At 45.6% G+C, this 26951-nt stretch overlaps 1 protein-coding gene across 5 annotated transcripts in view; it reads left to right on the top strand.

The window, feature by feature from the left end:
- Positions 1-26951, top strand: part of PTPRU (protein tyrosine phosphatase receptor type U) — a 359555-nt gene that overhangs the window by 193075 nt on the left and 139529 nt on the right. For all 5 annotated transcript variants that reach the window (XM_035119522.2, XM_035119521.2, XM_060275729.1 and 2 more), the window contains one exon: positions 8814-9122. In XM_035119522.2, the coding sequence (XP_034975413.2) occupies positions 8814-9122 (309 nt within the window). The remainder of the gene's footprint in view (positions 1-8813; positions 9123-26951) is intronic.

The raw sequence follows: 26951 nt of genomic DNA, 5'->3' as shown, positions 1-26951 counted from the left end.
CCCAGTAGGATTTAACCCCTGCATAACAGCTGACAGTGGGAGGTTAAATCTTGATCTGTTTAGCTGAGCATGCCTGTTCCCTCTTTGAAACAGAGATGCACAGAGAAAAGTAAGCTGCAGAAAGACAGGGGGTCTTCTTGCCTTTGCTGCATGCTGCTGCTCCATTGGAATAAGGTGCCTGCAGCAAAAATGAGCAGATCCAGTCCCCCCCCCCCTGCATCAGTGCATAAAGAAGGTGTACCTCCCAGAAGGAGGGAGAAAAGAACTGGGGAAGGTGCTCTTTTAGCTACTCAGGTTCCAAGCCATTTATGGCTTTATATGCTAAGATCTTGGATTGGATCTAGTAACTTGCTGCCAGCCAAGGTGGTGCTTTCAGGACTGGTGGCACATGGTCCCATTGGGCTTTCTTGCTTACCAGCCTAGTAGTCACTTTCTGCACTAGCATCAAGGGCAGCTGATCTACTGAAGGGCTTGGGTGCAGAGCATCACTGTCTCACAGTGTCTTTATCTGCTTCTCTGTATCCACCCACCAGCCTACAAGTGCTTCTCTTTATATCTCAGGATGTTAGCTTCTTGGAACTTGGATGACACCTTTGATTCCTAGGAACATTATTCAGCTCCAGGCTTCCTTGGTCTGTTGCACACCAGCAGGCATAGCAACGTGCCCCTCTAAATCTTACTTTATTTGTTAATTTATGCTTTCCAGAGCACCTACATTAACTAGGTGCAGTACACAAACAAAAACAAGACAACAGGCCCTGCCCGCCAGGCTTACACTCTAAACTTCAAGACCGGGAAGTGAGAGGAGGGAGCATAAAGCAGTGAATTGTTCACAAACATCACAGCTGGTGCGATACATTCTGCTGCCTGAGGCAGGACATCAAAAGAGTCTTCCCACCCACAGACACATTCCAAGTTGAAGTGCATAATACATAAGACTAAGCAAGTTATTTTAGCACCTGAGGGGGGAAACCCCACAAGAGTCTCTTCCTAGGAGTGAAAATCCCACAAGTGACAGGCACTAGGAGTCAGATTCCTCTTTCGTAGGTGATGGAGGAAACGACTGCAAATCTGAATGGACGGGTATGCAAAAGCACGGCTGCAAGATGAACTTGTGTGGTCGATGCCCCCCATCCCCACAACTCAAGGATGTGACACCGCCACCCCCTGGCTTAAAGGACTCTGCTGTTCAAGATCCTGGAAGATGTTAGGCTGCACTGCTCTGTTACAGTAGGAGATTGCTACAGACTGCTGGGCCCCTTGAAGTAGAGCAGCATTTTGCAGCATGGGTGGTGTGGCGTTAAGAATTAGGCTGCACCTGGTAATGCTACTATAAAAGGGCTTTATTGCAGCTTACTTGTTCCTGGAACAACTTCAGATCTTAGTGTTTTTCAGAGCACAGCTTGTATCCAGCCTGGTGTTGTGTTCAGTCTGAACCTCATCTGACATTCCAGTTGAGCCTCCTCAAACCTCATAGCAGGACAACAAATAGCAATCGTAACATAATAGAGTTGGAAGGGACCCTAAGAGTCATCTAGCACAACCCCTGCAACACAGGAATAACAGCTATATTAACTAACTAAACTAACTAACTAACTAACTCATGGGTAGGCAAACTAAGGCCCGGGGGTCGGATCCGGCCCAATCGCCTTCTAAATCCAGCCTGCGGACGGTCGAGGAATCATGAGTTGTTGTTGTTTAGTCATTTAGTCATGTCTGACTCTTCGTGACCCCATGGACCATAGCACGCCAGGAACTCCTGTCTTCCACTGCCTCCTGCAGTTTGGTCAAACTCATGTTGGTAGCTTTGAGAACACTGTTGAACATCTCGTCCTCTGTCGTACATGAGTAGAATGTGTCCTTTTATTTAAACTGCATCTCTGGGTTATTTGTGGGGCATAGGAATCCATTCACCCCCCCAATATAGTCTGGCCCCCCACAAGGTCTGAGGGACAGTGGACCGGCCCATGGCTGAAAAAGTTTGCTGACCCCTGAACTAACTAAATTTGTATAAGGAATTCCTGTGAGATGGCCATTCAACCTCTGTTGAAAAGCCTTCTGTGAAGGAGAGTCCACCACCTTCCGAGGCACTTCATTCCACCATTGAACAGACAGCTTTTGCAATCTTTTTTTATTATTCTAAAGCTTAGTTGGAATTTCCTTTCTTGCCATTTGAACCCACCTGTTTGGGTCCTATCTTCTGAAGCAGCAGAAGGCAAGCTTGCTCCATCTTCCATGTGACAGTACTTCAGATATTTGGGTGGAGAAGAATCAGCTTTAGTTGTATATGAAATTTAGTGGTTCCAACCCAACTGAGCTTCATTTGCCAGTACAGTTGCTGCTGCTGATACTCTTTGCAATGATGGGGAGAGGCGGGGGCAGCATTAGAAAAAGAAAGAAAGAAGCTGTGCACCTGCCATGGCTAAAGGTGAGCTCCACCCTCTAAAAAACTGTTGAGGTGTTAATCTTCACTGCCATTTGTGCACAATTCTGCTCAGTGAGACACAGGACTTGCTTAGGAAAGAGGAAGCGACAAAGGGAATGGAATGGAGACCCTGAAAAAGGGCATGGCTGGCTGGAATGCTAAACAGGAGCATTAGGAGAGAAATGACATTTAGTTTGCACTGGGAGGCTAACTTTCCTAATTTGCACTTTCAGAAACACTATATGAGCTGAAATACGGCCATCCCTCGAAATTCAGTTCTCTGAATTTTTCAGTGCAGTTCCCCAGCCAAGTAATTTGTGTAAAACTGCTTCTGCTAGGGTGACGTGTTCATATAAATGCCCATTTTAGTGCAAATATCACACAGAAATGCATTGTATTCAGCAACATTGCTTTACAAAACTACATACATTAGGCAGAATTGCAGACAGAACTATGTATATCAGGGGAAATTTGCATTATAATTTTGATTACTTTCACGAGGACATTTTAAAAAAATTCTTAAACTGATATGGAAATTTAGAAAATGGAACTTAAGAATAGAAAAATTAAAAATCGAGAGAAACTGAAGTTGACGGATTCACCCATCTCTGAGTACAATATTTGTTCTGGATTCCACTTGGGTTCCCTGCTTTGATGCCAGGAATCTGAATTTATCCTTCGTTATTGAGATAAACAACCTTTGTATTTGACAGTGGCAATGAAGCTAGACTCCTTATGAAAGCAGACAACTGCTATTGATGCCAGTTATGATAACTAATTGAGCCTCTCCGCAATGACTCTGTCAAGTGTGCGTCCCTTTCAAGAGCCTGATGCTGAACTCCTTGAAAAGGCAAGGGCTTCTGTCCTTATTACGTTTGTTATTTGGAGCTTGCTGGAAAGCCCCCTTCTCCTTGCAGAGCAGAGCTAATCAATTTTCCCTCCGTGCTGTTGCCTAATGAGTCCACATCAAAGGCAAAAGTCTGATGAGGAATGAGAAAAACAGAAGAGTGCTGAGAGGATTTATGGATCCCAGGGAGAACATGATTCATGCCCCTTCTACTAATTCTGAATCAATCAGTGTTGTTCCTAGTCATCTATCCTAGCTCTAGGAACCTAGAAACACAAGCGGCTGCTTTTTACTGAGTTATGCTATTGGTCCATCTAGCTGAGCATTGTCTACTCCAAGAATGGGGAACCTGTGCCTCCCCCCCCCCCGATGTTGACAGACTACAACTGCCATCATACCTGACCATTGGCTGTGCTGGCTGGGACTGATGGGCGTTGGAGTTCAACAGCATCTGGAGAGCCATGGGTTCCTCATCTCTCATCTACAATAACTGGCAACAGCTCTCCGAGGTTTGAGGGAAGAATGTTTCCCAGTCCTACATAGAGATGCCAGAGATTGAACGGGGGGGCCTTTCTGCATGCAAGACATTTGCCCTTCCCCTGATGCCTGTGCATACCCCCAGACCTTTTTGTAAAAAAAACCTTAAGCAATGTCTGGAATCTATGATATTTCTCCTGAACTTTTGGTTTTTCTGCCACACTTTTGGGAGCTTCGGTTGTGATGATGTATTGGTAACGAGCAATTTCTACTGGATAACAAATGGGCAAATTTCCCTCTGGACCGCAATCTCTGCAGTCCCACATGCATTGTAATGTGTTGTTGCTACTGTCAGTGGCGACTGGTGTCCATTGTGACTTGTAGGGCAGAAGACAGGGAGCCCAGCAGCAGGGGGAGCCAGAGCCAATGACTGACAGAGAAAAGAAAGCCTAGTTTAGTCCCCATCTCCCTCTCTTCTGTTGTGGTCGGCATTTGGCACTGAGGTCTGGGCAGGGGGGTGGGGTGTGCTCAGGCTCCCCCAATATCATTCACAGTTCAAAAAACCCCAGCTCCTGGTTCGACCTGGATGCTTGCAGCCTTTCCCTTCCCTCCTCTTGACTCAACGCTACTCCCACTCCTGACCCCTCCCTGCTCTTGACTTGGCATCACTTCTACCCTTGACTTTGACATCTGCCGATCCTCCCTCCAACATGGCTCCACTGCCCTCCTCCTCTGACAAGGCTCCAGCACCTTCTGTCGCTCCTCAGTCCTTACACAACCCCTCTGCCAAACACTCACCCAGGGAAGTTGGGTTGACAAGGGTGCCCAGCTTCTCTACACCTTAAGTTGTCCTCCCAATATTGGGCACATATTGTGCCCTGAGTGCTCACTGGAAGGACAGATCGTGAAGCTGAGGCTCCAATACTTTGGCCACCTCGTGAGAAGAGAAGACTCCCTGGAAAAGACCCTGATGTTGGGAAAGATTGAGGGCACAAGGAGAAGGGGACGACAGAGGATGAGATGGTTGGACAGTGTTCTCGAAGCTACTAACATGAGTTTGACTAAACTGCGGGAGGCAGTTGAAGACAGGAGTGCCTGGCGTGCTCTGGTCCATGGGGTCACGAAGAGTCGGACATGACTAAACGACTAAACAACAACAACAACATTGTGCCTAATGGATTACAGTGGTGGGGAAATGCGCCCCTTGTCTGTTGCTTGCCTGCCCACCTGCGAGCGGCTGCAAAGAGTGGAGTCAGGATTTCCCCACCTGCATTCAGTGGAGTTGCGCTGTTGCTCACATGTTGCCAGACCCTCAACTGGCATTGCTCCTCTCTCCTTGCCTGTTGATGTGCTTGAGGTGACAGTAGTGGTGGGTATGGAGGCACTGGGGGATCTCCTCTGATCTGATCAGCTTCTGCCGGTGGCTACTCTTTCTGCTCAGGGTTAGCTCTGTCTCCAGCCTCCACTAGCCTTCTTCAATCATCGTGAGACACTGTGATTCCAGTGCTGAGTGCTCCTCCATGTTCCTCTTGCTCATCTCTGTGTCCATCCCTCCCTGATTGCTCAGGGGGCCACCCCACAGTCCCCCAGCTCCTGCTGGGGACCTCCCGACATCCGCCTCCTTGGACCAGGCATGGGGCATGGGATGCCCCTTGACACCTGCTGAAATCTAACAGGCAGTGTCACCCCTTGGAAAAGCAAGAAGATAGGCAGGTGGGAGCTGGCTGAGAGCTGAGTAAGGTTGCTGGGGCAGTGTCCCACCTGCCATAATAAATCAGACTCCACTGTTTCTAATATATTGGCAGACTTGTATTTTGTGTGATTTCCTTATTCAAAATATTTTAATTCCATATGTTGTCATAAGGTCCTTGATGTTCAGGGACAGATCAAAGCACGCCAAAGCCCTAAGCCAGGTGTCCCAAAACTAAGGCTTGGGGGCCGGATGCAGCCCAGTCGCCTTCTAAATCCGGCCCGCGGACGGTCCGGGAATCAGCATGTTTTTACATGAGTAGAATGTGTCCTTTTATTTAAAATGCATCTCTGGGTTATTTGTGGGGCATAGGAATTCTTTCATTTTTTCCCCAAAATATAGTCCGGCCCCCCACAAGGTCTGAGGGACAGTGGACCGGCCCCCTGCTGAAAAAGTTTGCTGACCCCTGCCCTAAGCTGTCATGTTAAAACGCTGTATAGCGTCACCCCCCAAAAAAACCCCAAAACCAAAACGTGCAGTATTCCAACAAAAAGGACAACGAAAATAGAAATGATTGTATTTCATATTTGCATATGTACTGGCACATAGGCAATGATGCAATTAAAAACTAACAATCCAACTAAAACAGAGAATGTTTGTCTCAGAGTCTCCCTGTTTCCTTTTTTTAACCAATTATGTAAAACTTGCAATTTATTTTTCTTTAACATGCATTTAGAGGCCCCACAAAATTTGAGGCCCTAAGCTGTAACATACATAGCTTCTGCATAAATCAGGCACTGCTGAGGGGGTTTATGAAGTAATGCTTACTGGCTGGAATCCCAGTTAGAACTCACTTCGCATATGTTGCTAAACACCTGCACTGCTTGCCAGCAGGGTTGCCAAGTCAGGTGTATCCCAGACCCTGAGATTTCAGGGCTCAAGCCAGAGACCTAGAGGCAGCCCCTTGTGATGACACAGGATGCCCCCCTGTAGTGTAGTGCGGGAGCTTTCAATGCCACCACACTCTTCTGTCTTGCCAATGTGCATGTGGGCTCCGCTGATCAAATGCACTCTTGATACTTGCATTGAGGCTGTTGTTTACCGAAGCTCTGGTGTGCTTGTGTGCAGTGATTGAAAAAAACCACTCGAAAGCAAACCTGATGTACATGACTGCACCCCAAGATTCATTGATCAAAAGGTATTCTGTTAAAGGAATCTGGGGGTCCCGGATCTCGTCCCAAGTCTGCTTGATGGGCTAGGGCAGGCACCCCCAACTCAGCCCTCCAGATGTTTTGGGACTACAACTCCCATCATCCCTAGCCAACAGGACCAGTGGTCAGGGATGATGGGAATTGTAGTCCCAAAACATCTGGAGGGCCGGGTTTGGGGATGCCCGGGCTAGGGCCATGCCGGGATCACAGGAACCTCATGGTAAGCTTCTGTTGGGCAAAACCCCGATGTTGCTGCCCCAATGGGTATACCTACATCGACTCTGTCAACTGGGGCAGTAGTCCATTATAGTCTTCAGCCAATGCCTATGCCACATTTAATTTGCAATCAATAAAGTTGTGGCCTTAATGTTACCCATCAACCTTAATTCTGTGTCCGTGTGTAGTTATTTCATGGGGGGGGGGGCTGGCTTGGGGCCTCAAAATGCAAGTCATTATCTTTAAAGTCCCTGTCAAAAACCTTTTTTTCCACCCAGGTCATTTAGACTTCTGTTCTTAGCTTGGATTTTAGCTGGCCAGGTTATTGTTGTTGTGTTTGGTTTATAAGCCTTGTGAATTCAAAGGTGTGGGTTTTGTTTTTTTTAATCTGCCTTGGAAGCTGCTCTTTAGAATGGCTTTAAACAAAAACTAAAAGTGGGCTATCAAATCCTTAAACCAACAAACAAAACACCATACGCACCACAAAGATGGCATTTTAATCAACAAGAGAGGCTTGTAAATCACCATCTAAAGAGCTCAAGAGGTTCTCTTGGATTTTCAGAGCACATTCAGACACATTCCCGATTCCTACAAAACAACTTCGGAATACAGAGATAAAATCCAGTGGGACACCATTTCCATTTTAACAACTGCAACAACAACCCAAAATCATGATAGAAATGGTAATTTTATTGAAATGTATCCCCACTTATATGTTGCCACCGCAGTGTAAATTCAGGCTCTATGTGGACAACTAAAATACCTTTAAAATAACAGCTATAGAAAAACAACCCTCATAAAATTGATAGATTTCTATCATTACAGGAGAGAAAAGAGACAGAGCGGTTAGATTGATTGGTCCGGGTAAGCTGCCAAAGACCCGAGAGGGATGCTATGGCTGCATTTTGCTTTGTCTGGTATTTCACCTCGCGCTGTCTCTTCCAATGATGTTTATGAAAAATTCCAAATATTTAACCAGAAGGAAGCGCCCTGCAGACACAGGGGAGCTGTCGTTGCCTGAAATATTGGGAGAGTTTGCTCGCCCGGTGTTGCTTTCCTTCTGTCCTAGATACTGCTGAAAGCCAACAGCTTGAAATGGCTATGAAATAGCAGAGGTGGGTTTAAGGGACACTGGGTGCAAAGCCTCGGGTGCTCCGCAGGGGGCGCCACAACGATGATGTAGAATGGAATGGTGAGAGGCGGGGGCGGCGCTGAATTTTGCCATCACACAGGGCACTGCTGAAATTGGAGGCCCCATGGTTGGCCGCTGAGAATAGAGATGGTCACAGGCATCGAAACGATATGTGCTTCCGCAGTTGGTGTGGGTTGTGTTCTTACTGCAGCCACGTTTGTTTTCTCATCCACAGAGTCCTGTGTGTACAGGCCAGGCCCAACCATGAGGCAAGGTGAAGCAGCTGCCTCGGGAAGCAGGCCCCTGGAGAGGTGCCCTGCCTGCGCTTCCACCTACACCGCTGACAGAGAATTGGCGCTAGCGATACCTCACCCAAAATCAGCTCTGATGTTGGTGCTAATTCTCTGCTAGTGATGGTGGCAGTGGGACAGGCAGAGGGGCTGGCCCTCACTCTGTGGATAAGACACCTCCCTAGATTGAAGGGTCTCGCCAAAGCACCCTGGCTTCTTCGCAGGAGCAGCCTTTGCCACAGAAAGTCCTGTCAGGAGACTCTTTGCCAACAATTAAAAATCACCATTAAACAATGCCTATAGAGATGGGGAAAGATGTCTACTAAAAAGAGGTTTCTTGGAAGAAGAAGGTTTTGGAATCAGAAATGTGAGGGATTGCACCTGAGACGCCATTCATGCAAAGCAGACATTCTGTTCTTGGGCTATGGCCCTGCCCCTGTTGTCCGCCAGTGACTGGCTTTCCAGGATCTGTGGTGTTTTCTCGTGCATCAATTCATTCACTCCTCTCTCTGTTTTCTCTGGCAGAACCCATGAGGGCTCCCAAGGGCCTCGCATTTGCTGAGATTCAGTCCAGGCAGCTGACCCTTCAGTGGGAACCTCTGGGCTACAACCTGACGCGATGTCACACTTACACCGTCACGCTCTGCTATCGCTACGCCGTGGGCACTGGCCACAACCAGACGTTCCGGGAATGCGTGAAGATGGAGCGCAATGCCAACCGCTACACCATCAAGAACCTCCTCCCCTACAAAAATGTCCATGTCAAGCTCATCCTCTCCAACCCCGAGGGGAGGAAAGAAGGGAAAGAGATGATATTTCAGACGGATGAAGATGGTGAGTCTTTTGTCTTCTGTGGGTGGGCAGGGGAGAGAGATTTGTCCTCTGGGATCCATAAACTGTTGTCAGTAAGGGACATAAAGGAGAACAGCTTATCAGAACCCCATCCAAGCAGAGTTATGTCCTCTTATATTAATGATGCTGATTTATTGAGAATAATGCATCACGGTGTAGGTGCAGCGGATGGGATCTTCTAGCCATGCAGACTTAAGGAATGTTCAGGTATTTGGATAAACGTGCAAAGGGTTAAACTGGAATGGGGGATCTTGGGCTCTCTCAATGTCCTTTCCAATTCCCATCAGCCTCAGCCAGAATGGCCAGTGATCAAGGGTGAAGGGAGCTGTGGTCCTAGAATATCTGAATGACTACTGTTTCCCTCCATCCTTTAGTTAAACCAGGGGTTCCCAACAAAATTTTCTCGAGGACCCATCATTGAGCCGCTATTGTGACAAGGACCCCTATTAATTCCTAATCCTAAAATCAAAAAGTGAGAGCCAAATTAAGAGTCTTTTTATAAGAGTCCAGGGAGGAGGGAGGGGAATGGAGAAGACAGGGTACCTGCGCAGTAGCGCACAAATGAAGCAAAGCATCTTGGGGAGGTGAGCGTTAGTAGAATGCGCGCGCTGCCTCTTTGCAAAACAGTAGTGTTTGTAAAGCGCCACCTAACGGCATACAGCAGAACTACTGCCTCATCTAATTCTAGTTTTGCGCTAGACTCTGCTCATGCAGGAAGCGGCCAAAACAAAAAATCTGTTATCATACGAAATATATTTAATATATTTTTTATTCTAATAGCATCTTGCGGACCCCTCTGGCATAGCTCGCGGACCCCTGGGGGTCCCCGGACCACCTGTTGGGAACCACTGAGTTAAACCATGGGAAGGGGAATTAACATAAGACCCACCCATTAACACCCCCAGGCACATCAGCTTTGCCTACTCAGTTCCTGACCTTCCCATGTTGAGCAGAGAAGACCCACAGGGTGGAGTGGGGCTTTTACCCAAGTTTCCTTGAATGCAAGCATAACTCTCCCTTTAAATCTCCTCTGCTCAACATGGGAAGATTGGGGACCGAGTGGGTGCAGCCATGGATGTTGGGGGCAGGGCTAGCAGCTGTGGCCTTGTGCTTTCCTGTTCAGGACTGATGGCCAAGTAGAGCTTTAATGAAGAGAGGGCTGGACGGAAGCATGCCTGGAGGTGTTTACAGCTCCTGAAGCAACCTCAATGCCATCAGATGGATAAACATGAGTTTATTGCCAAGTAGAAGGATGCTCATCCCTCTCAAGAGCAACTTCTCCATCATCTTGGGAAAGTAATGTTTCAGCACCAATCTCCTAACTGATGGATGGCATTAAGATGTTTGGAGGCGTTTGTGTGAACATGTGAACGCTGTAGCAAAGGATGGGAGATGGAGCTCTTATCTAGCCCTCCATTGAGCTGGGATGGCCTGTAGGGGACTTTATCTGAGTCCTCATTTATGTAGAGGGTTCTTCTCATGAGTTCCCACCCACCCACAAATAATAAAGTGTGTGTGTTTAGGCAAGCACCTGGACATACGTTTAATCTTTATGTGATGGTGAGATGCATGATTCATTTGCAGGATTGTGGCGTGCGTGATAGAACCTTTGCCCTGGCAATATTGTCCTACAACCTCTCCTAGATAACTGGCACGTATATGTTTGTGAACGCACCCACACACACTGGTGTTGTTGTGAGCCACCTCTAACATAGTAGATGGAGCATGGTATAAATATTTTGAAGGAAGGGAAAATGCAATAGAATGGAAGGCTGGGAGAGAGGACGGGAGGGAAGGAAGGAAGGAATAGGTAGGCAAGAGGTACTACAAAGCAAATGGGAATTTCTGTATGTTCAGTTTTCAGAGTTGGGTGGTTTTTGTCCAAGTGTCAGACCTGTATGTGTAGTTTCAACTAGGGATGAAGAACTCTGATGTTCCTGGACCCCAACTCCCATCAGCTCCAGTCAGCATGGCCTGGGATCATGGGAGTTGTAGTCAACCTCCGGAGAGCCACAGAGCCTTCATCCCTGGTTTAAACCATCAGCTCTTTATTGCATGTGTCTGCATTTAGCAAATTCAAGGAGAGCTCATTGATAAGAAACTGTAAAAAAAATGGGATGCTGCTGTGGTGCAGGACAGCAATTCTGTACTGTTACCATGGTTACCAATGGGACTTATTTATACATGCATGAGACCAGCCGGTCGGTGTTCTTTTATCCTTCCTGTCCTGCTTTTCTTTCTCATCTTAGGTTTATTGTAATGTCTAAAGGTAGGAATGTGGCTGGGATACAAGAATGCTTGTTGGGATTTCATTAATTTAAGGCATTTTCACCCTGCACATTAGCCAAAATGGCTCCTAGAGCAGTTTACAAGATCAGTAGCTAGAGAGTTCCCATGTTTACTGTTGAAAAGCCATGGCGTGCAAGGAAAAGGGGATGTGGAGGGAAGAGGGTAAAAGCAAGTTCAAGGCTCAGTACTAAAAGTTGCAGTTTGGGTAATGGCCATCTGGGACAGTTCAGTTAAACCAATTAAATGCCCATCTCAATGTGACAGCTGGTCTGAGGGAGAGGAGAGAAGAGAAGGGAAAGGATAGGAATGGTGTGGAAAACTTGGAGGAAATGGCATCCCCTTGGTTTTCTTCTGATAATTCACATCCTGGCTTAAATTCAGTAGTGCGGCTTGGTATTTTTAGACTTTGGGCTTATGCCTATTACTTCGCTTTGCTCAAAATGTGGTAAGTCAGGTGTGTCACATTTGGGGGCCCACTTGCTCATTCTTCCAAGTGGGGCTGTGGACCTCTGCTCCCAGACATGGAAATAAAGAAACTAGAAGAGGTGGCAGATGCTGGAAAGCGGCAGTTAGGCCCAGGTTGCTCACTGAGGCCTGATCCATACAGGCAGCAGGATGAGGAGGGAATGAGGTGCTGGAATCCCAGCAAAGGAGAACAGACTGCACCACGTTGGATTATGGAACAGATGTGAATTGCAGTGCTATTGATTTGCATTATTTTAATCATTTATATACTGCTTAACTTCAATCATCTCCAAGTGATGTACAAGAAATAAAATGCTGAAAAAGAAAAAAGAAGCTAAAAATCTGTTAAAACTTTAAAATCGGAGTTCGTTTAAAATGTCTGCGGGAAATTTTTAAAGAAGTGTTCATTAGGTGATGGAAGTTCAACAAAGAAGGAGCCTATCTGAGACCTCCCCTGGAAGGGAGTTAGGTTAAATACTGGATCTGGTGGAGAAGAGCCATGCATTTTAGATAATTCCAAATGAGACAGATGGAGGGAGGGGAGAACCACCCTCTTTGCAAGTAGGAAGCCAATATAGCAGGGTATAGTTAATTTCTTCAACAGGAGCTAGGTTTTTTTTTAAAAAATTCTACTTAACAATTAGTTTTGTCATGGGTGGTATTGCAGAAAGGGCGCTCTCCATCTGCAGACTGAAGTGATGCAGTCCAATCTTCAAGAGTCTACCTTTCCCTCTTGCTCCTGTGTGCAGATCAGGCTCGAGAATAAATGTAAGGCAGTAGTGGGTGTTAAGTTCCCCCCTTCAGCTTTTCTATTTTTGGAGAATTTCATTACTGGGGCTTCCTTTCAGAACAGACCATTTTCCTTTCATCTTTTTTTGTGTAAGCATATCAAAGCTTAATAACAATAACAACAATTACCCTAATTACTACCTTGTTCTCAGTCAGCACCTTTCATCTGTGGATCTCAAACACCAATTAATTAAGGCTCACAACACCTCCGTGAGGTAGATCTTAATGGTGACAAAGGGCCGAGGGGGCAGTCTGCCTCTGATGTCCGCTCTCTGTAGATGTCTCAGTACGTCTCTGACCTGGATAAGTGCTATCTCATATCAGGAAGAATAATTTCCCAGTTCTTCTGATGCTAACTGGGTCGTGGCAGTTGATTGGCAGGTAGCTGTGTTTTTTTAAAAAAAGAAGTTTTTATGTGTTACTTGTGCGCACACACGCAAATCAATACAGGTCAAGGGTCATCAAGGCATCAGATTTAGATGATACCTTTCTATCAGGAGGTTAGGCTACATGTAAAGGTAAAGGTAAAGGGGCCCCTGACCATTAGGTCCAGTCGTGACCGACTCTGGGGTTGCGGCGCTCATCTCACATTATTGGCTGAGGGAGCCAGCGTACAGCTTCCAGGTCATGTGCATAGCTGCCAAGTTTTCCCTTTTCTCACGAGGAAGCCTATTCAACATAAGGGAAAATCCCTTTAAAAAAGGGATAACTTGGCAGCTATGGTCATGTGGCCAGCATGACAAAGCCACTTCTGGCGAACCAGAGCAGTGCACGGAAATGCCATTTACCTTCCCGCCGGAGCAGTACCTATTTATCTACTTGCACTTTGATGTGCCTTTGAACTGCTAGGTTGGCAGGAGCTGGGACCGAGCTCACCCCGTTGCAGGGATCTGAACCGCTGACCTTCTGATCGGCAAGCCCTAGGCTCTGTGGTTTAACCCACAGTGCCACCCACATCCCCAGGCCACATGTAGCGATAGCCAAAATCTGTCCATTTCAGCTTCTCATTTCCATAGCTGCCAAGTTTTCCCTTTTCTCACAAGGAAGCCTATTCAGCATAAGGGAAAATCCCTTAAAAAAGGGATAACTTGGCAGCTATGCTCATTTCTCCAATCTGAGGTTCAGTTCTTCAGCTTCCCACACCTTCACATTCCTTCATCATTTTGCTATTTCCCCCCAAGTAAATTCATCAGTCAGTTTATCCTAAAATAAATGACTACTTGAAAGGTATTAATTTAACTTTTGTTTCTTCATCACTGCTGCTGTTGTTAAAAATATTAAAATCCTGGGCATTACGCCAGGCCACTGTGAAAGGTCCATTTAACATATAATGTTTTCCGGAAGAATTACTTGTAAAGGGTGATTCAGAGAGACTTTTAGGGAGAGCACCCCTAGAAACATTACTATGCCAATAGCTGAGATCTGGATAGGAATGCGAGGTTAACCCATTCTATAAAAAATGCTAGCTATTAAACGTTGTACTCTTTGTACGAGGATTGAAAAAGCCACTTACATCAAAGATCAGGCTTGGAGAACAAAGCTTTTCATCACATTCATGCCACATCTTATCACCCAATAGCAGAATATGGGCCTTTTTATACAGTGCATCATTTCTAGAACCTGAAATGTAAGTCTCCTCGGTACTAACCTGTCATTGTATTTGAGTACATGACTGAAGTGAAAATGAATTTGGTCTCTATGGAGCATTTAACTCTAAGCCAGGGATGGGGAACCTGTAGCTCTCCAGATGTTTTGAAGTACAACATCCATCATCGCTAGTCTGTTGGCTGCGTTTGCTGTGACTGATGGGAGTTGGAGTCCAACAACATCTGGACAGTTTCCTCATCCTTGCTTTAAGCCTGTGTGTGTGTGCACCTTTGTATAAGAAGGATGTGTGTGAAATACAGTGGAAGCTCAGGTTGCAAACGTGATCCGTGCAGGAGGAACGTTCACAACCCACAGCATTCGCAACCCGCGTCTGCGCACACACAGGTCATGATTTGGCGCTTCTGTGCATGCACAATGCAAGACTTAGTGATTCTGCGCATGCGCGCGCGCTGAAACCCGGAAGTAACCTTAAGGTCACCCGTGGGGCATACCAGGAGAGGCGGTCCGTAGGTACAGGGGTCCTAAGGGTCCCAAGCCGCATAGGGCTTTGAAGGTCAAAACCAGCACCTTAAACCTGATCCTGTACTGCACCGGGAGCCAGTGCAGCTGGTAAAGCACTGGATGAATGTGATCCCGCGGCTGGGACCCCGTAAGGAGCCTTGCCGCGGCATTCTGCACCCGCTGGAGTTTCTGGGTCAGCTTCAAGGGCAGCCCCGCGTAGAGCGAGTTACAATAATCAAGCCTGGAGGTGACCGTCACATGGATTTAACATTCATTTAACATTCAATTCCTTATTATGGTCATTTAACAATTAATTCCTTCTCACAAGGAACTCTGGGAATTGTATCTCCAGGAGAGGAATAGAGGCCTATTAACAGCTTTCAACAAACTTAACAAACTACAGCTTCCAGAATTCTTTGGGGGAAGCCTATGACTGTTTCAAGTAGTGTCTTAGTGATTTAAATGTATAGTGTACATGTGGTCTCTGGTTACTGGAGATCTGGTGTTGGAAATTCACTGTTGACATTGGCAAGTCTTTGGGGGCTTAAGGAAGGTGGGAGAAGCAACTTCTTCCTGTCACCTCTCCCCACGTCTGTCGTGGTTTTGGGGGAAAGAGAAGCAGATGACTTGCAAAAGGAGAGGAAGAAGAAACCAGCTAAACTTAGTAAAGCCTCAAGAAAATGGAGGCCAGTGAAAAGCGGAGAAACATTTGGAACAGGCACTTCTACTGAGTCAGACCCATTGGCCCATCCAGCTCAGTATTGTCTACACCAGTGTTTTCCAAACTTTTGCCTCCAGCTGTTTTAGGATTACAATTCCCATCATCCATGACCACTGGTCCTGATAGATAGGGATGATGGGAGTTGTAGTCCAAAAACAGCTGGAGGCCCAAGTTTGGAAAAAACTGATCTACACTGACTGTCAGTGACTGTCTAGGATTTCAGGCAGGTCCTTTTTCTTGCCCTACCTGAAGATACCAGGGATTGAAACTGGGACCTTCTCTGCAATGCAATGCAAGGCAGATGTTCTACAGCTGATGAACATCTCCACAAAGCTAGAGAACTCTTTGGAAACAACTTGAGTTTTCCCTGAGAATTATCTGAAAAAGCTGGAAAAGAACAAGCCTATTCTGAATCAAGATGATGGGGAATTAACTGATCTCTAACTCATGCTCTCCTGTCAGCTCTCTTTCGTTCTCTCTCTCCATATGTGACAAAAAGGGGATTTATCCCTGACCGCATAAAAAAGATATACGCATTAGTAAAGCAATGTGAAGAAGGACATGCATCAGATAAATTCATTGAAAAGAATGAACACATTTATAAACCATTTATGACTTACTGGAATACAAAGTATCAAGACAGCATACAACTTTATGTATGATCTTCACCCATATAATTACATAGTTGAAAATGAAATTTGCTTTCTATTATTTGTGGTTTTTTCCATTTTTATTTGAAATACCAACATTAAAGAAGCATTAAATCTGCCTAGCATCAAGCCCCTAACTGGCCACAGAGCTAGGAAACATACCAACCAACAAAGACCTGGTGATGACAGTGACATCAACAAGAAAGATGCTAGCAATAAAATGAGCAGTATTCTGGATAAAGCCGGCCACATTATGCCTCTCCACTTTCAAATAAGGCAGGAGATGGGAGATGGATGCACAAAAGCCTGACAGGAAGAGTCAATTGGAGGTTACCCAAATTTAGTACCAGAACACAAAGGTTCAGTTTACTTGGAAAGAGGACAGTGAGAAAATAGAGTGGGCTAGATGGAAGAGAGAAAAGTCAGGCACAAGAACAAAGGTGGAATTCTTGCTGCTATTTTGTCTCATTCTCTGGAAAGGAGGAGAAAAACCTGGTTAGAAGTCTTGCTACCGAATGTGGCTTGACCAAGCCAGCTGATTGAATTGAAGTTAGTAAGATTTGAAGGGCCAGAGGTTCACTCCTTCACCACACCAATGGTGTCTTTGGAAAATATCCTGCTTGGGTGGGAGAGGAATTCAGAATAACGCTAAGCATATTGCTCCATTAGTGTAAGCATGTCTGCTTGACTGATGCAACTGTCTCTCCCCCCCACTTCCCCTTGTGTACTGTTCCAGGGGTTCTCAAAACCCCACAAGCCAGTTTGTGGGGCTCAAGGTGCAGGGAGAGGAGGAACCCCCCCCATTGTGCTAGCAGAAGTCCTTGTGTGGGCTTCTTCTGGTAGGACTTATTAGTTGAATGTGACACTTTCTTTTTCTCACATCTAGTCCTTTGTGCAGAAGTGCATAGGGACAAAGGATTCAGATCACTGACATTCCTAGCCCAATATTTTCTGCTCAGATTAGCAATGGCTCTTCTGGGTCCTTGGCAGAACATTCCGATGTAACGTTTATCGATCTTTCCCACACTGGCAACCCGATCCTTTAAAAACTGGATATTGAAGGGAAAGTACATTGTGATTCTTTCCCATTCCTTCTTAAAGTTCCTCTCTTCCTGGTTTCTGATTTTCCCGGTCATTTTTGCCACTTTGGCGTAGTCATAGAATCATAGAATCATAGAGATGGAAGAGACCACGAGGGCCATCCAGTCCAACCCCCTGCCAAGCAGGAAACACCATCAAAGCATTCTTGACATATGCCTGTCAAGCCTCTGCTTAAAGACCTCCAAAGAAGGAGACTCCACCACACTCCTTGGTAGCAAATTCCACTGCCGAACAGCTCTCACTGTCAGGAAGTTCTTCCTAATGTTTAGGTGGAATCTTCTTTCTTGTAGTTTGAATCCATTGCTCCGTGTCCGCTTCTCTGGAGCAGCAGAAAACAACCTTTCTCCCTCCTCTATATGACATCCTTTTATATATTTGAACATGGCTATCATATCACCCCTTAACCTCCTCTTCTCCAGGCTAAACATACCCAGCTCCCTAAGCCGTTCCTCATAAGGCATCGTTTCCATCATCTTAAATGATGTCCTTAAGAAGGAATGATCAGCCATTCGTCTCTGGTCAGGAATTTATATATTCTTTCCATTTCTGGGCCAGTAGTGTCCATGCTGCTGTCATCACATACATAAATAATCATTTCTGCTCCTTTGGTATCTCTGCACCTAAAATTCATAATTAAAAAGCATCTGGTTTTTTTCCATAGCTGTCAAGTTCTCCCTTTTTTAAGGGAAATTCCCTTATGCTGAATAGACTTCCTCGCGAGAAAAGGGAAAACTTGACAGCTATGGTTTTCCCCCCACAAATGTTATTTGAAACATTTCCCCCCCAACTCATTATATATCATCTCCCAGAATACCGGACCAATCACCCATCTTCACCAGCTTCCTGGACTCACAGTGGCCAGCCAAATGCCCATGGGAGGTCTGCAAACAGGACCTGACCACAAGAGCGCTCTCCCCTCCTGCTGTGCCCACAGCCAGTACCCAACAACTGGTAGAACATAGCCCTCATGCCCAGGAGCTGTTGATAGAGAACCCAAGCACAGCTCCCCCCCTCCACTGCTCATCATAATGATGTGCATTTTGCTAGCACTGAATATTCAAGCACTGCTCTGGAGAGGAAGACCATATGCTCTTTATGTAAAGACGCTTCCTCAGGGAAGTACATGGACCTTGTGTGTTCCACCCATAATTTGCAATTAACTCCACTTTACAAGTTCAGAGTAAATACCAACATTAATCAAGAGGAAATTGTTTAGTTTCTCATCCAGAGTTTTATCATACGACTTTTACAGCTCCGGGTTACATTGTAATTAATCTCCCCTATTTTGTCGTCATTTTTTCTTCTTCTCTTAAGCTTTAAGTATTTGCAATTAACCTGAAGGAGCTTGTTCCTGTTGAAGACTCAATTGGGTGGAGGGTATTAGTGGGTTTAATTTAAGCGCCACCAAATCCCTGTGTAACAGCTCTGGCTCTGTGGATAGCTCATGCACCAGCAGAGTGTGCAGGCAGCCTTGAAGGTTAGCTGTGAACATTGTCAAAGATTGTTCTAGAACAACAGTGTATGGGGGGGAAATAAAGGTTGCATAGGAGACCTTAATAGTTGTATAAATGAAGGCAAGATTCAACAGAAAACTTAGGAACAGTTGTTTTCCTTACAGGCAAAAATTTCAAATTCAACCCATTACTTTTACAATTAATTGACTGGAAAAAAACAATTAATTAGCTAAAATCAGGATGGAGATTTGGTCTTCATGCATGTACAGCAAACCACTGCAACATCATTAAGGAAAACCTGATTTATATATTAGATATAATAGTCTGATTAGTTGAAATTGGTTTATTTCTATTTTTGTTTGTTAAAATATTTATCTCCTGTTATGTGAGCACCTCCAGGTGAAATACAATGTGTGTGTGTGTGTGCGCGCGCGCACGCACGCACGCATGCAAACAAACACCAAATATGCATAGAATCAGAGTTGGAAGGTGACCAAGGGTCATCTAGTCCAACCCCCTGCAGTGCAGGAATCTCAGCTAAAGCATCCATGACAGATGGCCACCCAACCTCTGCTTAAAAAACCTCCAAGGAAGGAGAATAGGAGAATCCACCACCTTTCATGGGAGTCTGTTCCACTGCTGAACGCCTCTTACTGTCAAAAAGCTTTTCTGTATGTTTAGTCAGAATCTCATTTCTTGTAACTTGAAGCCATTGGTTCAAGTCCTACCATCAGGAGCAGGAGAATACAAGCACGCTCCCTCTTCCATGTGGCAGCCCATAAGACATTTGAAGGTGGCTATCATATCTCCTCTCAGTCTCCTCTTTTCCAGGCTAAACATACCCACCTCCTTCAAGCATCCCCCGTAAGGCTTAGTTTCCAGACCCTTGATCATCTTGGTTGCCCTCCTCTGCACACATTCCAGAGCCAGTGTGGTGTAGTGGTTAAGAGCGGTAGACTCGTAATCCGGGGAACCGGGTTCGCGTCTCCGCTCCTCCACATGCAGCTGCTGCGTGACCTTGGGCTAGTCACACTTCTCTGAAGTCTCTCAGCCCCACCCACCTCACAGGGTGTCTGTTGTGGGGGAGGAGGGGAAAGGAGATTGTTAGCCGCTTTGAGACTCCTTCGGGCAGTGATAAAGCGGGATATCAAATCCAAACTCCTCCTCCTCCCCCTCCTCCCCCCCTCTTCTTCTTCTTCTTCTTCTTCTTCTTCTTCTTCTTCTTCTTCTTCTTCTTCTTCTTCTTCTTCTTCTTCTTCTTCTTCTTCTTCTTCTTCTTCTTCTTCTCCCAGCTTGTGAATATCCTTCTTAAATTGTGGCACCCAGAATTGAACACAGTATTCCAGGTGTGCTCTATCTTGGATAGAGTGGTACTATTACCGTACTTCCCTGATCTGGACACTATACTTATGTTGATGATTCACTGTAATTCAAATCAAAATATGACCAGGTAGTCCAAATATGCTTAAAAGCTACAATGGGGCTTTGTTCAGAAAGAAAGAAAAGTTAAGGTAAATGAAAAGGTTATCAGCATGCTTGAGAATTGTGAGGATGTTAGGGTATGTTGGGAAGGAGGCTATTCCAAAGTGTGGGTCTCCACCACAGAAAAAGGCCCTTTTATTGGTTGTTGCCAGATGGACATCGCCAAGTGGTAGCACAACCAAGATGTCCTCTGGAGATGATCACAGTGACTGGATGGGTCAATATGGAAGAAGGTGGTCTTTCAGGTGGCCTTCTCCCAAACCACTTACAAATTAATGCTAAAACCTCCAACCTGGCAAATTGGCAGCCGGTGGAGGTTCTTCTTCAAAGGTGCTGCACGTCCAGGGCTAGGTGTACCACTCAACAACAACCTAGTTGCAGCATTCTGCACTGGCTGCAGCTCCTGGACCAAGAATAATGGCAGCCCCATCTAGGGTACATTACAGTAATCAATGTGTAAAGTTACCAATGCATGGGGTAACTGTGGCTAGGCTATCCCTGTCCAGGAATGACTGTAGAGATAACCAAATGTTCACCTGATAGTCCTAACTAATATCAAAGTAGGTGTTAACGATTAGCCTTTTTCATTTCCAAAGGAAAGAGAGCAACCCTTCCTTCAAAGGCAAAGGGTGAGTCTCTCCAATTTCCCTGTGTCCAGCTTTGCATTCCTAACCTATTTTTCTCAACTTGCAATTTCCCCTGCTGCTTTTAACCACACAATAATTGCTCCAGCTGTTTTCTTCTTGTGCCCGCATACAGTTACTCCAGCTGTGCTTTTTGCTGTATGTAAGCGCTCCAGCTGCTTTTCTGATTAACAAGACTTTCTTCTTATCCTTTGAGTTGAATATGATGTCTAATACAGTGTGCTGTCTATGCTTCTCTGGGGATCGATACATCTTTGTCTGAGCAGGGTGATACTGAAAATTGTACATGTCTGTTTCAATTATTTGCCTATCCAATTTATCTAATGTGGCTATCTGAATCTGCCCAGGACTGCTTTATGGAGCTCTTTCTCTGATATATTGCTTTTGTCCTGGAGTGTTCATTAGAAATTCATGTTTTTGTAGGTTGGTTAAATCTTTTTCATGTTAAAAACAATCAGATGGAAAAGTAGTTTTGATCTGAAGGTGTGTGTGTGTGTGGGGGGGAAAGACTATTAAAATACCCCTGTTTTGTTGATATATATATATATATAATTAGGACTGCTAAAGTGCAGGCAAAGTGATGTACTCTGTTGTCATTTTGTCAGTCTTCAAATTCTGTGATTATGACTCCAGCAACCAAAATAGGCTGGTTGCTATTTCTCTTACTTCTGCACAATTGTGCCTGCGCAGAAAGCTTTGACACCTTACAGCAGAATATGCATTTGCATCATTCTGCCATAAGTTGACTTCATCCATTCTGTAACATTTGAAGGACATTTGCTTGTCTGGATATGTGGCAATCAAGTGCCCAGGAACCTCAGCCACTTGCAGCTCCTGGGGGTGTCCTTACTGCAGGCGGTTGGACATACAAATGGTTTCAAATGTTTCAGAAGCAGCACCATCTACCCAGAGTATGCCAATATGGTATGAGCTTCTGTAGAAAAACAACAACTACAGTATATCGGATGAACTGGAACAGTGGAGCTGGTGTTTATTGCATACACAGAAATGTGAGCTGCAAAAACATATTGCGCTGTGAAGTGCTCCTGCTCAGGAATTTAGCTGATAAATCATGTCCTTTCCCAGAATATTCCATTATCCTCTCAGCTTTTTGTCCCAACCCCCAACATTCAGATAGCATTCCATGGCCAGTGAGGAAGCTTAGTCGTTATTGGGCTACCCTGGGGTTTTGTGTTGGAGTTGAATTTTTGCCCCCCTTTCTCCCTCCCACAAATACCAGTAGTTTTTGTTCTTCTTCAAACATTGTGGGTTCTCCTAAACACATTGAAACCTCCGTCTTAATTCCAAATTTTGGTCAAAATTCTTCTGGTACCCCCTGTATTCACTTTTAGATGGAATGATAGGTCCAGTGATGGCAATGGTGGTGTCGAGGCTGGTGACACAATCTCCTCTTGTAGATTATACCCTATTGGCAGTGATATGTATTGAAAGAAAACCAGCTCGTTCCTTAGCTCCTAAGAACCAAATTGGGTCCTGTATTATTTTAAATCCATGGGTGTATTTCACATTTTTAAAAAATTTCCCTCAACTAAAAAGTCCCAAATGCTGTAACTTGTCTTCATAGGGGATCCATATAACCCCAATGGGGTGTTGGGGAGTGGAAGATGTCTGTTGTGTAGGGTATCCTCCTTCTCTGGGGGTCATGTATGTATTGGCAAAGGAGCACTCCTCCATCAGTAATGGCAAAGCAAAACCAGAGATAAAGAGGAAGCTTTCTTCCCATAGAGTCTGTGGGGTGCCTGAAACGAGTGACCCTTTCTCTCCCGGTAAGGCTCCTCTGAGCTTCCTTCTCTGTAAGACTGACCTTTTCATCATCAAACTGGCTGCCAGCTGTGGGAAACTTTGTAAAGTTTTTCTCCTGTGTGCCAGCAGGGCAGCTCAAAGGCTTGAGCTGCTCTCAGGCCAACCCCTTTCCGAGTTATTCGCTTCCTACAGAGATCAATGATACAGATAAAAAAAAGAGGCAGCGCCGCTGTCATTTGAGCCCTCAAAGGTTGTTCCAAAACATTAAATAATGGAAGCATTTCCCATTAGGAGATGGAACGGTTCATTAACAGGCAGGTCTCTGCTGCCCAGACCGATCCTCCCAAGCAGATGGGAGCTTTCTAGGGGCGAGTGGCTCTTCTTCAATTGAGTTTACCATTCTGACACTGCAGCCTACATCCCTTTGCAGGCCTTGCATCTTTCTTAGTGTTTACAGTTGGAAGGTGGCGGGTTTGGGGGGGGGGGGGAGTTTTCAAGGCACCTTTAAGGAAGACAACAGAGATCTGCATGCAGTGGTGAGAGGTGGAATTGCTTTTTGTTGGCATTCTGTGACCAGGGGTGGAAGAAAGGGGGTGTGGTAGGGGTGGTCTGCCCCAGGTGTCACCACTGAGAGGGGTGACAAAATGTTGGGCAGCACTCACCGCAGCGCACCTGAGCCACACGTCTCTCCTTCGAGTGATGCGGTGGCTTGGGTGCTCGCAGGCTCTGTGCTGCCCTAAATGGTCCACCCGCTGCCTCCCGCTGTAGGGCGGCTGAGTGGGAGGAGGCAGGCAGACTCCTTGGAGGCCCCACAGAGTGTCCTGCCCCATCTCGTCCCGTCCTGCAGGCGGATGGCCCTGCCCCTAGCACCCAATCGGCTTGCTTTGCCGCTGTCTGTGACATCACAGCAGCTCAGCTGATTAGAGACTTCACTGCTACAAGCAAAGCACAATGTAGATTACTCATTTAGTCCAAACTCAGCACATGCTAAAGCTGTTTTCTCCTCCCTCCCTTGCACCTTCCCGGTCTCAAGAGCAGGGGTCAAGTACAGAAGCCAATGAAGAATGGCAATAAAATCTTATTTCAATCTTGGGCAAGCGACTTTCACTGCTCCTGAGGGCGGCAGGCTAGTTAGGGGGTGCAGGCTGCATGGCACACACAAATCTGTTCTCCAGCTGAAGGATACAACCAGGAGGATGCTGCCATAACACCCCCCCCCCCCAGTATCTGCTGCATGAGTTAAGGCCAGCTCTATTACAGGTCACACCCCCAGCATACATTTAAAGCACATTGCATCCCCCAAAGAATCCTGGGTAATGTAGTTTACCCCTCACAGAGCGACAATCCCCAGCATTTTAAGAAACTACAGTTCCCAGGATTCTTGGGGACGGCGATGGATCATTCAATTAGTTTCAATGTGCTTAAAATATATGGCACGGGTGTGAACATAATCTTATGTCTGTGTAATTGGAAGCAATTCTCACGGAGTCTTTCAGTTATATTTGCAATTTTTTAAAGTCTCATTGACGCCAAAATAAGCGCTGATGAATCAACAAACTGAATTAGTGAAATAATGTCTGTTTTTTGGGGGGTGGGGTGAGGATTTAATGAAAGTGTTTATATGGGCCAATTGCATGAATTTTTGGTTGAATCACTGTTTTGCACAAACTCTAGAATCCAGACATAGTTGCCAAGTATTATTTTTATTAACATTTCTCAGATGCCTTTTACAAGCCAGTCTCAAGGTGACCCACAAACAATACTAAACATACAAAAGGCTTTAAGCATAAGAGCAGTGAACAATGGTTTATCTGTGCAATACTAAAACCACCCCAATGAAGTGCCTAAATCATCACCCACACAGCAGCAGATGACGGCTAACAGATTGAGGTTGAATCCTGACAAGACAGAAGTACTGTTTGTTGGGGACAGGAGGCGGGCAGGTGTGGAGGACTCCCTGGTCCTGATTGGGGGAACTGTGCCCCTGAAGGACCAGGTACGCAGCCTGGGAGTCATTTTGGACTCACAGCTGTCCATGGAGGCACAGGTCAATTCTGTGTCCAGGGCAGCTGTCTATCAGCTCCATCTGGTACGCAGGCTGAAACCCTACCTGCCCGCAGACTGTCTCGCCAGAGTGGTGCATGCTCTGGTTATCTCCTGTTTGGACTACTGCAATGCGCTCTACGTGGGGCTACCTTTGAAGGTGACCCGGAAACTGCAATTAATCCAGAATGCGGCAGCTAGACTAGTGACTGGGAGCGGCCGCCAAGACCACATAACACCGGTCTTGAAAGACCTGCATTGGCTCCCAGTACGTTTCCGAGCACAATTCAAAGTGTTGGTGCTGACCTTTAAAGCCCTAAATGGCCTCAGTCCAGTAGACCTGAAGGAGTGTCTCCACCCCCATCGTTCCGCCCGGACACTGCGGTCCAGTGCCGAGGGCCTTCTGGTGGTTCCCTCACTGCGAGAAGCCAAGTTAAAGGGAACCAGGCAGAGGGCCTTCTCGGTAGTGGCACCCGCCCTGTGGAATGCCCTCCCATCAGATGTCAAAGAGAAAAACAGCTACCAGATTTTTAGAAGACATCTGAAGGCAGCCCTGTTTAGGGAGGCTTTTAATATTTAATCAATTATTTTATTTTTCTGTTGGAAGCCGCCCAGAGTGTCTGGGGAAACCAGGCAGATGGGCAGGGTATAAATAATAAATTATTATTATTATTATTATTATTATTATTATTATTATTATTATTATCATCATCATCATCATTCCACTCAACAATTAGCTAGCAGCCTGTCACATACCATGGCATTGCTTTCCTAGAATGCAAGGTGATAGGGAACTCTTTTAAAAAAAGGGGGGGAGTCTTCTATTTCTACTTAAAAGATGCCAAAGCGCAGCAGTATTTGTAGTGCATCATGCCAACCTCTACAGGTAATGCAAACAAGGTGGAATATCCTGAAAATTGGTTCCTTTGTGCCTTCTCAGTTTTGATTCCTCAGGTGCATCCCAGACACTTGTAATAAAATGGAGCATTTGCATAGTGCTGAGCACAGACGAAGACTGCACATCTGTTTACATGCACAAATACATATATCTGCCCCAAAGGTTTCCATAATTTAATAAGTGCTTTGTGTAGGGCACCTCACCTCGGATTAAATTAGCTTGTAAATCAGGTGGAAATGCTTTATTTGCATGGTGGGCTTTTGCTTTTTATCCCCCCCTACTTGTTTTGCAGTGAATCAGCTTGTCCTCCTTACCTCGCCAAATAATACAAGAGCATTGCAGAAATTAGCAATTGATATTTAGAGTGCCGTTATCAAGTGGAAAGTAGGGGATGCCTATCTGTAGTACCTAAGGCAGGGCAAAGATCTCAATGGTAACAACACTCATGAGGATTTGGGAACTGGGCTGTTGCTGCTGTTTGTTTAGAAAACAAAGATTAAAGAAACATAGCTAAAGAACATATAAAAGGTTATAGTTAAAAATCCATTAAACTATATATAGAATTAAAATGCAATTAGAACGCAGATAGGAAACACCAACACCAACACACACACACACACACACACACACACACACACACACACACTATTAAGAGCCCTTTCCTTAAAAGCAATCAATTCGCAAAAACCTGCCAGTGGAACAACAACAAGGAGGGAGCCGGTCTAGCCTCTCTAGGAAGGGAGTAACAAAGCCTGGGAGCAGCCACCAAGAAGGTCCAATCCTGCACCCCCAACATATGTGCCTGTAAGTGTGGCAGGACTGAGATCCCCAAAAGATCTCAGAGCCCAGGAAGTCCATGCAAGAGAATACAGTCCTTCTGAATGCCTGGGTTCTACACGAAGTTCTTCCTCCCAGCTTGCTACTGTCTCAACAGTTTCAGTGAACTGTTCCAAACCATTGGATTGTTTCTGCCTTTTTTTTTAAAAAAATGTAGGGAAATATTTACAACATCCCAATTCTCACATCAAATATCACTTTCAGAGTCCCACCCTGTGTTTATGCCTTGTTAAAGGTGTGATTCTACCTTCTCCATATTTGCATTCATTATTTTGCCATCAGCTGACATTCATTGATGAAAAACCAATTTAATTAGCGATAGCTTAGAAAAGTGTCATTGCACTGCAGGTATCAACAGTTCAAAATGCACCTCAGCAGGTGCATTGTGTGCCGGCGCACCGCATGATGCTCTAGGGAAAGGCTCATTGGTAGAGCATCTGCTTTCCATGCAGAAGGTCCCAGGTTCAATCCCTGGCATCTCCAGGTAGGACTAAGAGAGACCTTTGACACCTAGGAGAACTGCCAGTCAGTGTAGACAATACAGAGCTACTGTATATAGTCCAAT

This window comes from Zootoca vivipara, chromosome 6 (genome assembly GCF_963506605.1).
Source record: "Zootoca vivipara chromosome 6, rZooViv1.1, whole genome shotgun sequence".
NCBI lineage: Eukaryota > Metazoa > Chordata > Lepidosauria > Squamata > Lacertidae > Zootoca > Zootoca vivipara.
The sequence above is the reverse complement of the archived record's forward strand: the minus strand, read 5'-3'. Positions and strand labels throughout refer to the sequence as shown.